Here is a 13,062-nt window from a genome sequence, read left to right on the forward strand (position 1 = left end):
GGATGCAACATTAATGTTTGCGGACGAAACATTAATACGCGAGGACAAAACTTTCTTTTTGCTTGACGGAAGTTGGACTGCATGACGGAAATTGATTATATATCCCACAATCCTCGGCACACTCTTGGCGGCTATTTCAACTTCGCGACCAGCACTGTATCTGATCATGTCAAGTGGTAAACACATCAATTGTTTCCAGTGTATAATTTTTTCTCTCTGCCTGCCTGCCTGCCTGTCTGCCTGTCTGTCTGTCTGTCTGTCTGTCTGTCTGTCTGTCTGTCTGTCTGTCTGTCTGTCTGTCTGTCTGTCTGTCTGTCTGTCTGTCTGTCTGTCTGTCTGTCTGTCTGTCTGTTCAATTCAATTCAATTCAATTCAATTCAATTCAATTCAATAAATTTATTATCCGGAAATTTGTCTTTCGGCTCAAAACACAATTTACAAACAATTTACACAAGTACAATATATACATATACATATACATACAGTGAGTTTAAAAGGACTTTACAGTGAGTTTAAAATAGACACAGCTGTTGGAACGAACGATTTTTTAAAAAGGTTTTTCCTTGCAAGAGGCATTCTGTGACGGCGACCAGATGGGAGCTTTAATAGTGAAAGAATTATGCAAGGGGTGCATATAATCGTTGACTATTTTCTGGGCTTTCCTGTTAACTGCCGTATGATAAATGACATGCCAGTGTTGTTTGACGACAGCCAATGATCTTCTCTGCTGTATTTACAATATATACGACAAAGTTTACTCTTGTTTTTAACCGTGAGATTACCAAAAGATTATATTGAAAGTCAAAACACTTTCAATAATAGATCTATACACTAATTGCAGCACGTTCTGACTGACATCGAATGACTTTAATTTCCTAAGGAGATATAGTCTCTGTTGAGCTTTTTTCGCAATATAGTCTGTGTTTTCGGCAAAGGAGAGCTTGCCATCGAGAATTGACCCAAGGTATTTGAAACTAGTAACAACTTCAACAGTCTCCATTCATTGATACAGGTGTAAATTGGTCAGTTACTTTATGTGCTACAACTAATTATTTTGTTTTTGAAACATTCATTTCTAAAAAGCTGTCTTTACACCAATTCTTTAAAATATTCAGCTAAAGAGCTTCATCGAGTAACAGACCAACAAGTGCCATGCCATAGGCAAATTTAAACAGACAACTTATTGCAGAATTACATCTCATGTGATCAGTATAAATTGAAAATAATGTTGGTGACAACACGCAACCTTGGGAAGCACCAGCATTCAGTACAATTTGATCTAATCACCAACTTTAATCACACGCAAAACATGTACTATCAAAAGGCCATGATGTATTGTGATGTATGCTCCCAATATAAGAAATTGATGTCAAAAATGAGATTTTCACTTTCCATGGGGATAATGGACTCCAACTTTTGAAAAGACAATTAATATAAGCACCAGTCCTTAAAAAGTTAAAATTGTGTTACAATACACATCAATGACGCTATTGTATATTTTCTCAGTTTAGTCGCCTGGTGGCGCTGTTCACGCTGCAAACTATAGCATCTTTTCTTGATTCCATTTATTGCTAAAATGAATACTTTGAAACCGACATTTTTCGATGTTTAGCCAAGTAAGCTTATTCTTCAATATATCATGAATTACTTCAGAGATGCCTCCTACATGCAATGAAATCAAAAGATTCCGTAAACAAAATCCCTTGGAAAAAAGGAAGTTAGTTTCATCAAGATCTATAATTGAGATTCACCTATTGTTTTTATGTATTCATATCGTTTCTACTTTGACCACGTTAACACACAACCAAAACTTTAAAAGGTACTTATAAGACGAAATGTCATTTACAATGTACTGATAACTGGTTTTATTTATGGACATTGAAAAAAAACACTTTTTAATTGCTATGGATTCACGCGGCATTTTGACTTCTAAAACAAAACGGGGGTGATTATTATGTTTGCGCGATTGTCATGTTGCAGGAACCCGTGCCATCAGATTACCCACATGTATGTCCCTCATCTCAAATGCCAAATGTTTACAAGATCTTTGTGGAACTTTAAAGCGTCCTCTTAATCATTGGGTTGGGTAGTGTCACGGGTATTCATCACATAAGGCTACGGTTAGAATGTACGGCAGGGAGGAGGGGGGGGGGGAAAGAAAATATTTTGGTCAAAAGAATTTCGTAGGCCCCCCCCCATAATTTTCGTAACCCGCGACACATTTTAATATGTGTAATTATAACCTACCCCCACTTCCGTACAACTATATGGTACACTGTATTATAATAAAAGTGACAATCGACTTCAGCGTCCATACATTACAATATAAGATTTAAAATTTCATTACCCAAATAGATGCAACAAAATGTCTTACATTGGGCTGTAACCTACACTTTGAAATACTTGGCCAGCAGGGTTTTTTCTTTCAATTTTGATTTGGGTAGAAACAGCATCACCCATGATAGCTTGTGGGGAGGGTATCGGAGGGGTTCCTCTCCCACAGTGTGCTTTAAATTTTTATGATAACGGATGATAAAGATAAGAAAGAGAGAGAGAGAGAGAGAGAGAGAGAGAGAGAGAGAGAGAGAGAGAGAGAGAGAGAGAGAGAGAGAGAGAGAGGGAGAGACGGACAGCCAGCCAGTCAGCCATACATACATACATACATACATACATACATACATACATACATACATACATACATACATAAACACATACAGCCAGTCAGAAGAGACAGACAGACAGAGATAGAGACAGGCAGACAGACAGACAGACATACAGAGGGGGAGACATACATACATACATACATACACACATACAGCCAGACATACAGACAGAAGAGACAGACAGACAGAGATAGAGACAGGCAGACAGACAGACAGACAGACAGACAGACAGACAGACAGACAGACAGACAGACAGACAGACAGACAGACAGAGAAAAAATTATACACTGGAAACAATTGATGTGTTTACCACTTGACATGATCAGATATAGTGCTGGTCGCGAAGTTGAAATAGCCGCCAAGAGTGTGCCGAGGATTGTGGGATATATAATCAATTTCCGTCATGCAGTCCAACTTCCGTCAAGCAAAAAGAAAGTTTTGTCCTCGCGTATTAATGTTTCGTCCCCAAACATTAATGTTGCATCCTGTGTTAAGTAAATCTCGTCGATAAGAAAAGGAGGTTGTATAGTGACAAATGTTGTTTCTGCAGTCAGAGTATAAGATTGTAAGGGACTTAAATTCATATTCCGGCTTGACATTTACATTTTATCCCGCAACTTAAATGTTATCACTCGAAAATAAAGGTTGGGCCACACGAATAAAAGTTTTCGTTTCGCAAATTAATTTTCTGCTCCGTAAAAAGAATTTATTTGTCACAGAAATTGTAGTTTTTTGCTTTGATATTTCTATATTGACCCAAGAAATTAATGTTTTGTCGTATGAAATAAAAGTGTTATCCTTTTATTAAATATTTTGCCCTCAAAAATCAATTATTTATCGCACAAATTTAGTTTTCGTCTGTCACCTGTGGGCCACCGTAAGAATTAGCCTTGGAGATGAACATGAAATGAAGTCAAGACTGAAGTTGCTAAACGTTCAAGTTTGAAATAAGTGGTTGCGTATGAGTGAGTTATTTCAGGCGCATTAGTGTAGTGATCGATGTGATGTTTGGCTCATTAAGACTCCTTAGTACACCTATAATGTGTTTGGCCTGACAAAAGGGTCAACAATTTGGTATGTGGCCCACAGTGGGGATAGGAGGATTTGGGGTTTGGTATATTCAGCTATATAGGCGGAGGCTACCTGTAGTGTTCAAAATTTAGCAATGATGTTGGATGTGGAAAAAAATAAGAAAGATACCTGTTATGTATTGCAAGTATGTATTGCTTACATTGATCATGTGATAGTCATGTGACTGAATAAAGTAGTTTCTGTAATGGCCGATATATGCCTGTGTGTGATTTCATTACGAGCACAAGATAATGATGACTAGTGACCGTCAAGGACATAACAATACCTAACAAATTCTTGGTAACTACAACAGCATTTCTCCTCATGCTAGGGTGTCAAAATAGAACAAGAAGGCAGACTTATATCTCAGCCGCGCCTTTACGAATTCATTTGACAGGTGTGTAGCGGAAGTTGTGTAGACTGTATTGATGACGGCATCGGTAATTTCTGATAAGGTAAACCATCAGATCGTAACATCCTCATTTGTATACAATCTTGCCGCTTGCAAAACTAACAGATTTTAATCAGATTGGTGCAGTCTCTGAGACTATGTGCTGTCCACGTATGTGGTTAGTCTTGCTGCTAGACGTTCGGGCTTTCTTTCGATGCTATAACTATAAGCGAACGAAGTTCGCATGTGAGGGCTTGCCCGGATGTTCCATCCTCGATAGCGTTGTTCGGCTGTGTGTCGTATTTTATCGGAAGAACATCCGAGGGCTAGCTGATAGACTAGTACGTGGTAAGCTTACTCAGTTCAGTGGATCGACCAAACTTTGTTTACACTTTAAACGACATATTTACATATCGTGTCATTTCCAAAATACAAATACATGACTTTGTATGTGCCAAGTAAAAATAATTACAACTATAATTTGGCTTCAGCCTTTGATAGTGTGCATCTCTTTCCAAAAGGTTCCCTCCGGTCATGTCAGTGATCATACCGGGACTGCGTGGCGTTAGGCATGTTGAGGTACTCTGTTGAAAATTTATTGCGAAATTTCAAGCACAAGTTTGAATACAATGGAATAACGGGGGGGGGGGGGGGCTCACGAGTAGGGGCAATGTGATCCGCTAGTAAACAACTAGTTGGAGATACATTCAAGCTGGAAAGGTTAGAATTTTAGTAAAGCTAATACCGTAATATAAGAGATATAATTGGGTAATTTCTGACTGAAGAATTCAAAGTGGGAAGTATACACTCGTGAAGACAGGAAACTATTACTAAGTCGACACCCACACCCCTATGTCACAAAAGACAAATAAAAGTCCACACAGAACAGATTTTATTCAATCTGAAGAAATTCCCAACTTCCAGTTGGAAAAGAAAGTCTATTATAAGGAAGCTGCAGAAATCACAGTTGAGTAAAGTGCTTTGTAGTCTTGCGACGAATCTGAAAATAAACAGACAACCCATGTTTTCACAGTGAAAAAAGACAAATTTTGATTAATACGAAAAGGAATTGTCTCTGTCTGTGATCACCGCACATCAACACGAGTGAGTGTCTATACAGGAGTATACTGCATAGTACCAAGCATGTGACTTGACATGACTTGATGAGATAGGGTCAAACTATTACAAAACTAAAAAAAAATCATGATTATGCAAAGGCTTTGGCCCTACATTTGTGATTTTTGAAGTACTAGTAAAGTCATTTTTGCTATTCTCATTACGGGAAGCTTGCTGGCGTTCGCCCTCACTCGGCGTCACATCCCCAGAATAGTTTACACGCTGTATTGTCCCGCCATATTTTCCGCTAAAAATGGCGTCTCCAACGCAAAATATAAACAAAATTCAAACCTTCGTAATACGCACCGGAAAGTTTACATACTTCATGCTTAGCATGATACAAGTCTATATGTTGTTTCTATACTGCTCGCTTATGGTGACATCCTTGTGTAACACTCAGTTCAAGAACTTTGTGAGGCATATCACTCTGAAGTACATTTTCATGGCTCTATAAAAATCAAAACTGGACTAAGTAAAACTCATCAATATATAGCTCGATATATGTACCTTTTAATACAATGATTTTTTTAAAATTGTTGGGACAGATAAATACTACCAAGTGTCTGTGATAATGCAGGAAATTGCTGAATTTCGATAATTGTACCTGAAGATCCAGGTAAAGGCCAAAGGTCAATGTCTCAAAAGAAAGTTTAAACCTGGCCATATAGGGTAGACACGTGAATGTAGTCTGTATGTATTACGTCTTCGACCTTTCTCATGTTTGTAGGATGACTCCTCCCCCAGTCTGTTTAAACTAAAATCACATGGGGACACGAGGACGTCATCATGTTTATATGAACGCTGTAGGAGTAGCACAAAAATCTGTGCGATCATTGGGGATAGTAAATGGTGTACATTGAGTACGTAATACGGTGCAAGTCAGGACCTAGGCTATATGCAGTCAACCTGTTCGTCACTAGACTATCAGGTTGAACACGGGATTTATTGGTGGACAATGATGGGGAGCAATGGGTGGTTTGAGTTTGGCACTGACTGTTTTATACATTGTGAACACTCATGCAAATCGGAAATCCTAACGGACCAATCAAGTTCCTTTAAAATATTATCCGAATGAGCAAAGTGAACGTCACCTAAATGGGATACTCTAAAATTCTTCACAGCAGTCACAATATCCAGTAAACATGTTCTAGTTCGTCATGGGAAATCTGATCAGAGGTCTCATCCACTTCCATGCTTGAAGTAAATGGCTACAAAATCATCAAGATGTACCACAACAAGCCATCATAACCACCTTTTGAACATTAAGGCGTAAACAATTTTATTTATTTATTTATTTATTTATTGTGTGGTTGTTGTTGTTGTTGTTTTGTTTTGTTTTGTTTTGTTTTGTTTTTGTTTGTTTTGTTTTTTTTTTTTTGGGGGGGGGGGGTTGAATAAAATAGGTTGTCAACCAGAAAAGAAAACAAAATGCCTTTCAACGTATGTCAGAAAAAGATAGTTTGCATCCTGACTGGCAAACATGGAAATAAATTGTTGCCATGCATAAGTTGAAAGCCAAAAAAATGTTAAACTCAAACATTCCCAAATAAATTTGGTCTATTCAGCATTATGGCAATGGTGTCATATATGGCCAAATCACCATCATTAGAACGTATAGAGCCAATGTTGTATTTCTGGTGGGTTTTATGCATCAACCAAACATTTGAGTAAAGTCTTGTATCAAATTCACAAATTGTTTTTCTACTTGATCTTCATTTTTCTTTTTCCTTTATAAACGAGTGACAAAATATAGTTGTATGCTGATTATTGAAACTTAATTTGGACATATTGTACATAATTCTCCATGCTTTCTCAGTACACTTCTCAGTCATCCATTCTTGCCATTTTGCAAGGCATCCCCCAAATCAGCTCTGTAGATTGATACATGTACATGCCATTAAATACCAAAGACACGTTTTAATCTCGAAAACCTTGTCAAAATATATTTATTGTCTGATTACAAAATATACATACTGTCAAACCTCGTTAATACGAATACCTTGGGACTAACAGCAAACAGACAAAGTGAATGGTGTTATGAAATTCACTTCAAAAGTAACCTCTAATGTGTGTGTGTGTGTGTGTGTGTGTGTGTGTGTGTGTGTGTGTGTGTGTGTGTGTGTGCGTGTGTGAATATACGGTTGGCTGTCTGACCAAACAAGCTACATTTAGATGGGATGAAGTGAGGCCGTTGATTGCTGTAGCATAGCATAAACGCTATCCTTATCAATGATTTGAACTATTGTGAACAACTCTCGGTCTAGCATAACTCTATCATTCAAATCATGAAATCTATTCCATTGTGCTTTGCAATGGAAATATAATTATCATAAAGCCCAGGTCCAATCTCTTTGTTGATTCTAATCACCTGTCAGTGCTGATGACGTCATATGACACAGTTGTCTAAAAACCAATAAAAATTTGCACCTGAATTTTAGGTGACACCATGAAAATGAAATATTGAAAACATTATTGTAGGTTTAGAGTTGTGGGTATAGCCCAATCTGATTACAATCTGATGTAGTGAAAGCGGCTAGATATCTTTATTTACCTCTATTTCCATCATTGGGGGACGTTTGTTTTATGCAGGGGTCGCCATTTCTAGGGAAAAGGGAAATTGTGATCTATTTTACGGCCTGAGAAATATCCTGGCTATTCAACAAGGCAAGTGTTCTTAAAGTGAATCTGACGTTCATGGGATAAACAATAATGTGTTCTTTCATGTATATCTAATGTGAAAGTCTTCAACTGTCAAATTTTCAAGAAAAAAAATGGCTGACACAGATTAATTGATTAGAGTGTAACCACTGTGACCCATTTGGGTGTCAACTCAACAGCCTTAGTATGTTTATGATGAGAGTACCACTTATCATTTACTGACTGAAATCTACCTTATATAATCAATTTAGTCTGACTAGTTACACAGCTGGGGGGGGGGGGGTCATATACTTGGATGTCCACAGCTGTATATCTGCAAAACAAGTTCGTATTGACCAACTGAAGTCTCAGCCAAAACCGTATTCTGTAAGAGGTGTCTGCTCTGACAAATTGAAAAGATGGAAATACTCACTGTACTCACAAAAACGAAAGAATACATGTGCGTACAAAATTGAAGACCAGAACAAGCAATGTATAATTTGTTAGCTGAACATCTACAAGCTCATGAGAGACAGCATAGTCAACTTAAAATGGGCTACTTTGAGCATGAAAACAGAATAAACAACAGAGACTAAAAAGTATTTGCAAAAGGGTGTCTGCGCCAACTAGGAGTTAGCCGAAAAATCCAATATATAGAAATAGCTCCGAGCAAGAAGGATCAACTACTACCAATCCAGGTGGCGTATCGCCAATAGTTTGCCTTGGTAAATCAACCTAAAATATAGTTGGTGATCTCTACCTAGCATTAAACCATACATGTTTTCAACGTCTGTCCTGATTTACAGTTCACTAGATTGATTAGAAGGAGCATCAACAAATAATCGAGCAAACTAACAATATAAAAATTGACAATTGAGTTAAATTTTTCACAATGATTTGAAACTCATGGAAATATTACAAATTTATGAAAAAGTATCAAATTGTACGACTTGTAACAGAATATCAGAATATCGTAAATTTTCAACAATTAAAAATAAAAATGATGGGAAAACTCAAATGAAGAAATTAAATCACTTGTTAGGGAACAGTAATCTTAATATAAGATTTGAATATATTCCATCAAATAATAGTATTCTCTACTCATAGGCTTCTGTTTATAAATAAAGATAAAAAATAAAATGTTTATTCAGCTACTTGTTGAGCACACAGAGACAGTATATATGACCATATTAGCAATATCAGTAGATATTAAGGTTAAACAAACAACTGAGTTCAGTAATCGATCATGATCGTTTTTCTGCAGGCATACCATAATATGCAATTACACCTCCTCCTCCGATGGCCAATGGAATGGCGATCCATCCCAGGATTATGGAATATCCATACTTGTAGTCTAAGCCAGTGGCTTCTTTCTGAGTCTTCAGGTCGTACCACAAAGTTCCAAATAAGACAAGTAATCCTATAAGATATGAACAATAAAAGTATTACAGTTGTATGTATGTATGTATGTATGTATGTATGTATGTATGTATGTATGTATGTCCCATGTATGTATGTATGTATGTATGTATGTATGTATGTATGTATGTATGTATGTACATTGTATGTATGTATGTATGTATGTATGTATGTATGTATGTATGTATGTATGAACGGTATGTATGTATGTATGTATGTATGTATGTATGTATGTATGTATGTATGTATGTATGTGCGTACGTACGTACGTACGTGTATATATGTATGTATGTATGTATGTATGTATGTATGTATGTATGTATGTATGTACACCCATATGTATGGTATTTTTACTCTCTGTGTTATTTATATATTATGACAAATAAATGTATATATAGTAATGTTAACATACCTGTCAAAGCTATGGCACATCCAGACACAATCTTGGCTTTGTTGACAGTCTCCCTTATCACAGCATATAGACCAAGGATCAAAGCACCCACACATACCGAACAGGCTGTGATCATGAATGCTCGGGAACCGTATACACTTGCTGAAATAGATGTACAGGTTTGCAATTGAAAGATCTGTATACCAATTAAAGGTCAAGTGATAGCAATCCATCAACCAAAGGTATAGGGCCAGTAATTATGAGGTGACGGGTGCGGAGGAAATCAAAAATAACTTCTTCTATACAATGTGACACTATCCGATTAAATTTTTCTAAAAATTGGTCCTTGCTAAATTTCATTTTTTTTTACATAAATCTCTCCTCTATCATTGTGCACACAGTTAGTTTGATAACATGGGGGTTAAACACATTAAATATATATTACCTTTAAGTTTAATAATTGCCTTTTTACTAGTTTTAGTTTCTTTATATATTTACTTTACGAATAATAATTGAGTGTTTACTCGCTGGATGTCCACTTCACTGTACGTCACCCATCAGCAAGTGTAGCACAGAATCAGACAGTACTAACAACATATTAATTCGCAACTGACATATTGGCAAAATAGTGGAACGCAAACTAACAGGGTTTAAACTACTCCCGGGGGTGTATGCCGCCCTGACAAATTCCACACCCATTTGTAGACTAATTTTAGTACTCAGTCACATTTTATTTCATTGGCATTTACGTCAGAAAATCGTATAAGTTAATTATGATGGAAAAGATTTGGCGATCTACGCACTATGATAGAAGAAATCGTACTATGCAATATAAAAGGTAAAAAAAAACCACATTACAAGGAGATTTGTTTCTCGTCTTCGCTGGCGTTACTTGAGAACATGTGCGTCGGAGCTTTTTATCCCTCAATTCCTGTATGTATTTCTTTCCACAAATGTCACGTGTGCCACAGATAACCAGAACATAATTGCATGAATAGAAGTTAGAACTGGCTCAGCAGGCTATAGGCACGTACAACTAATATGATGTAGGTTTGGTGATTCACTCATGTAACATGACATTTATTGCACACCCTCAGATAACTTCTAATGCAAAGGAAACAATTAAGTAGATGCTGTACTGTGCACAGTGGGGATGTAGAAGTAGTCAAGTTGAAATGTTGATTATCAGTTAGAAAATAAACAAATATGACAGCCATTAAAACCATCCAAGTCCATGAGTATATATAATGTTTTCTTTAGAAGCCTGTTTTATTGCACAGTGAAATAATAGCCATGCTTATCAGTGTTCAATGTGATTGGACAAAGGATTCCGCTATGTTTATTGTGTCTCTATTAAAATTTGTCTATCCTTGTGTCAAAAACGTAATGTCCCATGAGTGAAACACCAAGCCTACATCATTGTAACTGTAATCATGTCCCATGGGTGAAACACCAAGCCTACATCATTTTAGCTGTAATGTTCCATGAGTGAAACACCAAGCCTACATCATTTTAGCTGTAGTGTTCCATGAGTGAAACACCAAGCCTACATCATTTAGCTGTAATGTCCCATGAGTGAAACACCAAGCCTACATCATTGTAGCTGTAATGTCCCATGAGTGAAACACCAAGCCTACATCATTTTAGCTGTAATGTCCCGTGGATGAAACCGCACGCCTACATCATTTCAGCTGTGATGTCCCATGAGTGAAACACTAAGCCTACATCATTTTAGCTGTAATGTCCCATGAGTGAAATACCAAGCCTACATCATTTTAGCTGTAATGTCCCTATGAGTGAAACACTAAGCCTACATCATTTTAGCTGTAATGTCCGATGAGTGAAACACCAAGCCTACATCATTGTAGCTGTAATGTCCCATGAGTGAAACACCAAGCCTACATCATTGTAGCTGTAAGGTCCCATGAGTGAAACACCAAGCCTACACCATTTAGCTGTAAGGTCCCATGAGTGAAACACCAAGCCTACATCATTGTAGCTGTAATGTCCCATGAGTGAAACACCAAGCCTACATCATTTAGCTGTAATATCCCATGAGTGAAACACCAAGCCTACATCATTTAGCTGTAATGTCCCATGAGTGAAACACCAAGCCTACATCATTGTAGCTGTAAAGTCCCATGAGTGAAACACCAAGCCTACATCATTTTAGCTATAAATTAAGTACGTCATGACCCATGACAAAGTTAGGCTTTCTTCACAAGCACTATGCATGTGTAGTCACTCATGTCCATTAGTCTGTGATACATGTAAAACCTTCAAGCGTCCATTGTACAGATTTCAGTCATGGCTGTTTGCATTATTTACAGCAGAAAGACTTCAAACATGTCAAAGGGACGGTGACATTTGATCATATAAAATACAGTGATTTGAAACATGGGATATTAAAGGACAGAAACGTGGTGTCGACATCTTCTACACAGTGTAGGCCTACAGATACGCTATTGTCAGATACCTGGGGTTTTTATTGCGCCACAGAATGACCTTCAACAAGTCAACCCCAGTTGACCCCGACGTATTGTAATGGCGAGTGTGCACCATGGTGCCAGTTAAGTCGAGAAATCCCACTTTGGATGCTGCGACCCCGCTTTTTTTAATTTCTCCTTTTTCGATTACATTTGGCTAAGTTTAACTTGGCATGTGGTGTTTTCAGTATTGTAATAGTTTGTGTGGGCGCCCCATTCCCACTAGCCACGTCCAAATGGAGAAGAATGGTACGGTGTATTGTCGATCGAAGTCGACATTAATCAAATTTAAAATTAAAAGTAGACCTTTTTTCCGTGAAAAAGCGCCTCTGTTCTGTTGTGAGTGAAATGACAAAATAAAACCCTTACCTTTGAGATCCTGATATCCTAAATCCACACATTCATGTATATCATAATTATGTGTTGTACACCTACGCCATAATCCAGCGTTAGAAGATTCTCCAACCACGTCATATACAAACCAGTAGTGAGTTGCTGTACAGACGATGTACAGAATGGCAGCTATGGCAGAAAGGACAAGGCCCACAGTCATCTTGATTCTTGACATCCTTAATGCTGGGTATTGGTGTGAGATGTTGCTTTGGAATTAAAATGAAACAAAGTCAAGACAGACTTTGCTAACATTCAAGGTTGAAATAGCGTTTTTTGCGTGTACTTAAATGAAAGTGTTTGCTGGTGTGTTTACACGGGTACCGTGATGCGTTTGCTCAATGTGACGCCTTAGTGCACCTATTATGTGCTTGGCTTTGTTAAGGTCAACACCTTGATTTATGGGTCGGGGGAGATTTTTGTTTGGTATATATTCAAATGGCATTTCTTCTCATAAGAAGGCAGGCTCACCAGCGACTGTTGTAATGCATGTGTAGT

General features: G+C 37.5%; 1 protein-coding gene across 1 annotated transcript; it reads right to left on the reverse strand.

Moving 5' to 3' along the window:
* Positions 1–9,122: 9,122 nt before the first annotated feature.
* On the reverse strand, positions 9,123–12,727 carry LOC144439831 (peripheral myelin protein 22-like). The gene is made up of 3 exons (XM_078129063.1): positions 12,544–12,727; positions 9,710–9,850; positions 9,123–9,298 (listed from the first exon to the last, which is right to left on the reverse strand). The coding sequence occupies exons 1-3, from the start codon at positions 12,725–12,727 to the stop codon at positions 9,123–9,125; spliced, it is 501 nt and encodes a 166-aa protein (XP_077985189.1).
* Between the last annotated feature and the right edge of the window lie 335 nt (positions 12,728–13,062).

This window comes from Glandiceps talaboti, chromosome 9 (genome assembly GCF_964340395.1).
Source record: "Glandiceps talaboti chromosome 9, keGlaTala1.1, whole genome shotgun sequence".
NCBI lineage: Eukaryota > Metazoa > Hemichordata > Enteropneusta > Spengelidae > Glandiceps > Glandiceps talaboti.

Coding starts and splice junctions, on each gene's coding strand:
- LOC144439831 (XM_078129063.1), bottom strand. CDS start 12,727: ATGACTGTGGGCCTTGTCCTTTCTGCCATAGCTGCCATTCTGTACATC. Junction 9,851..12,543: donor AGGATATCAGGATCTCAAAG/GTAAGGGTTTTA, acceptor CATCTATTTCAG/CAAGTGTATACGGTTCCCGA. Junction 9,299..9,709: donor ATGTGCCATAGCTTTGACAG/GTATGTTAACAT, acceptor CATATCTTATAG/GATTACTTGTCTTATTTGGA.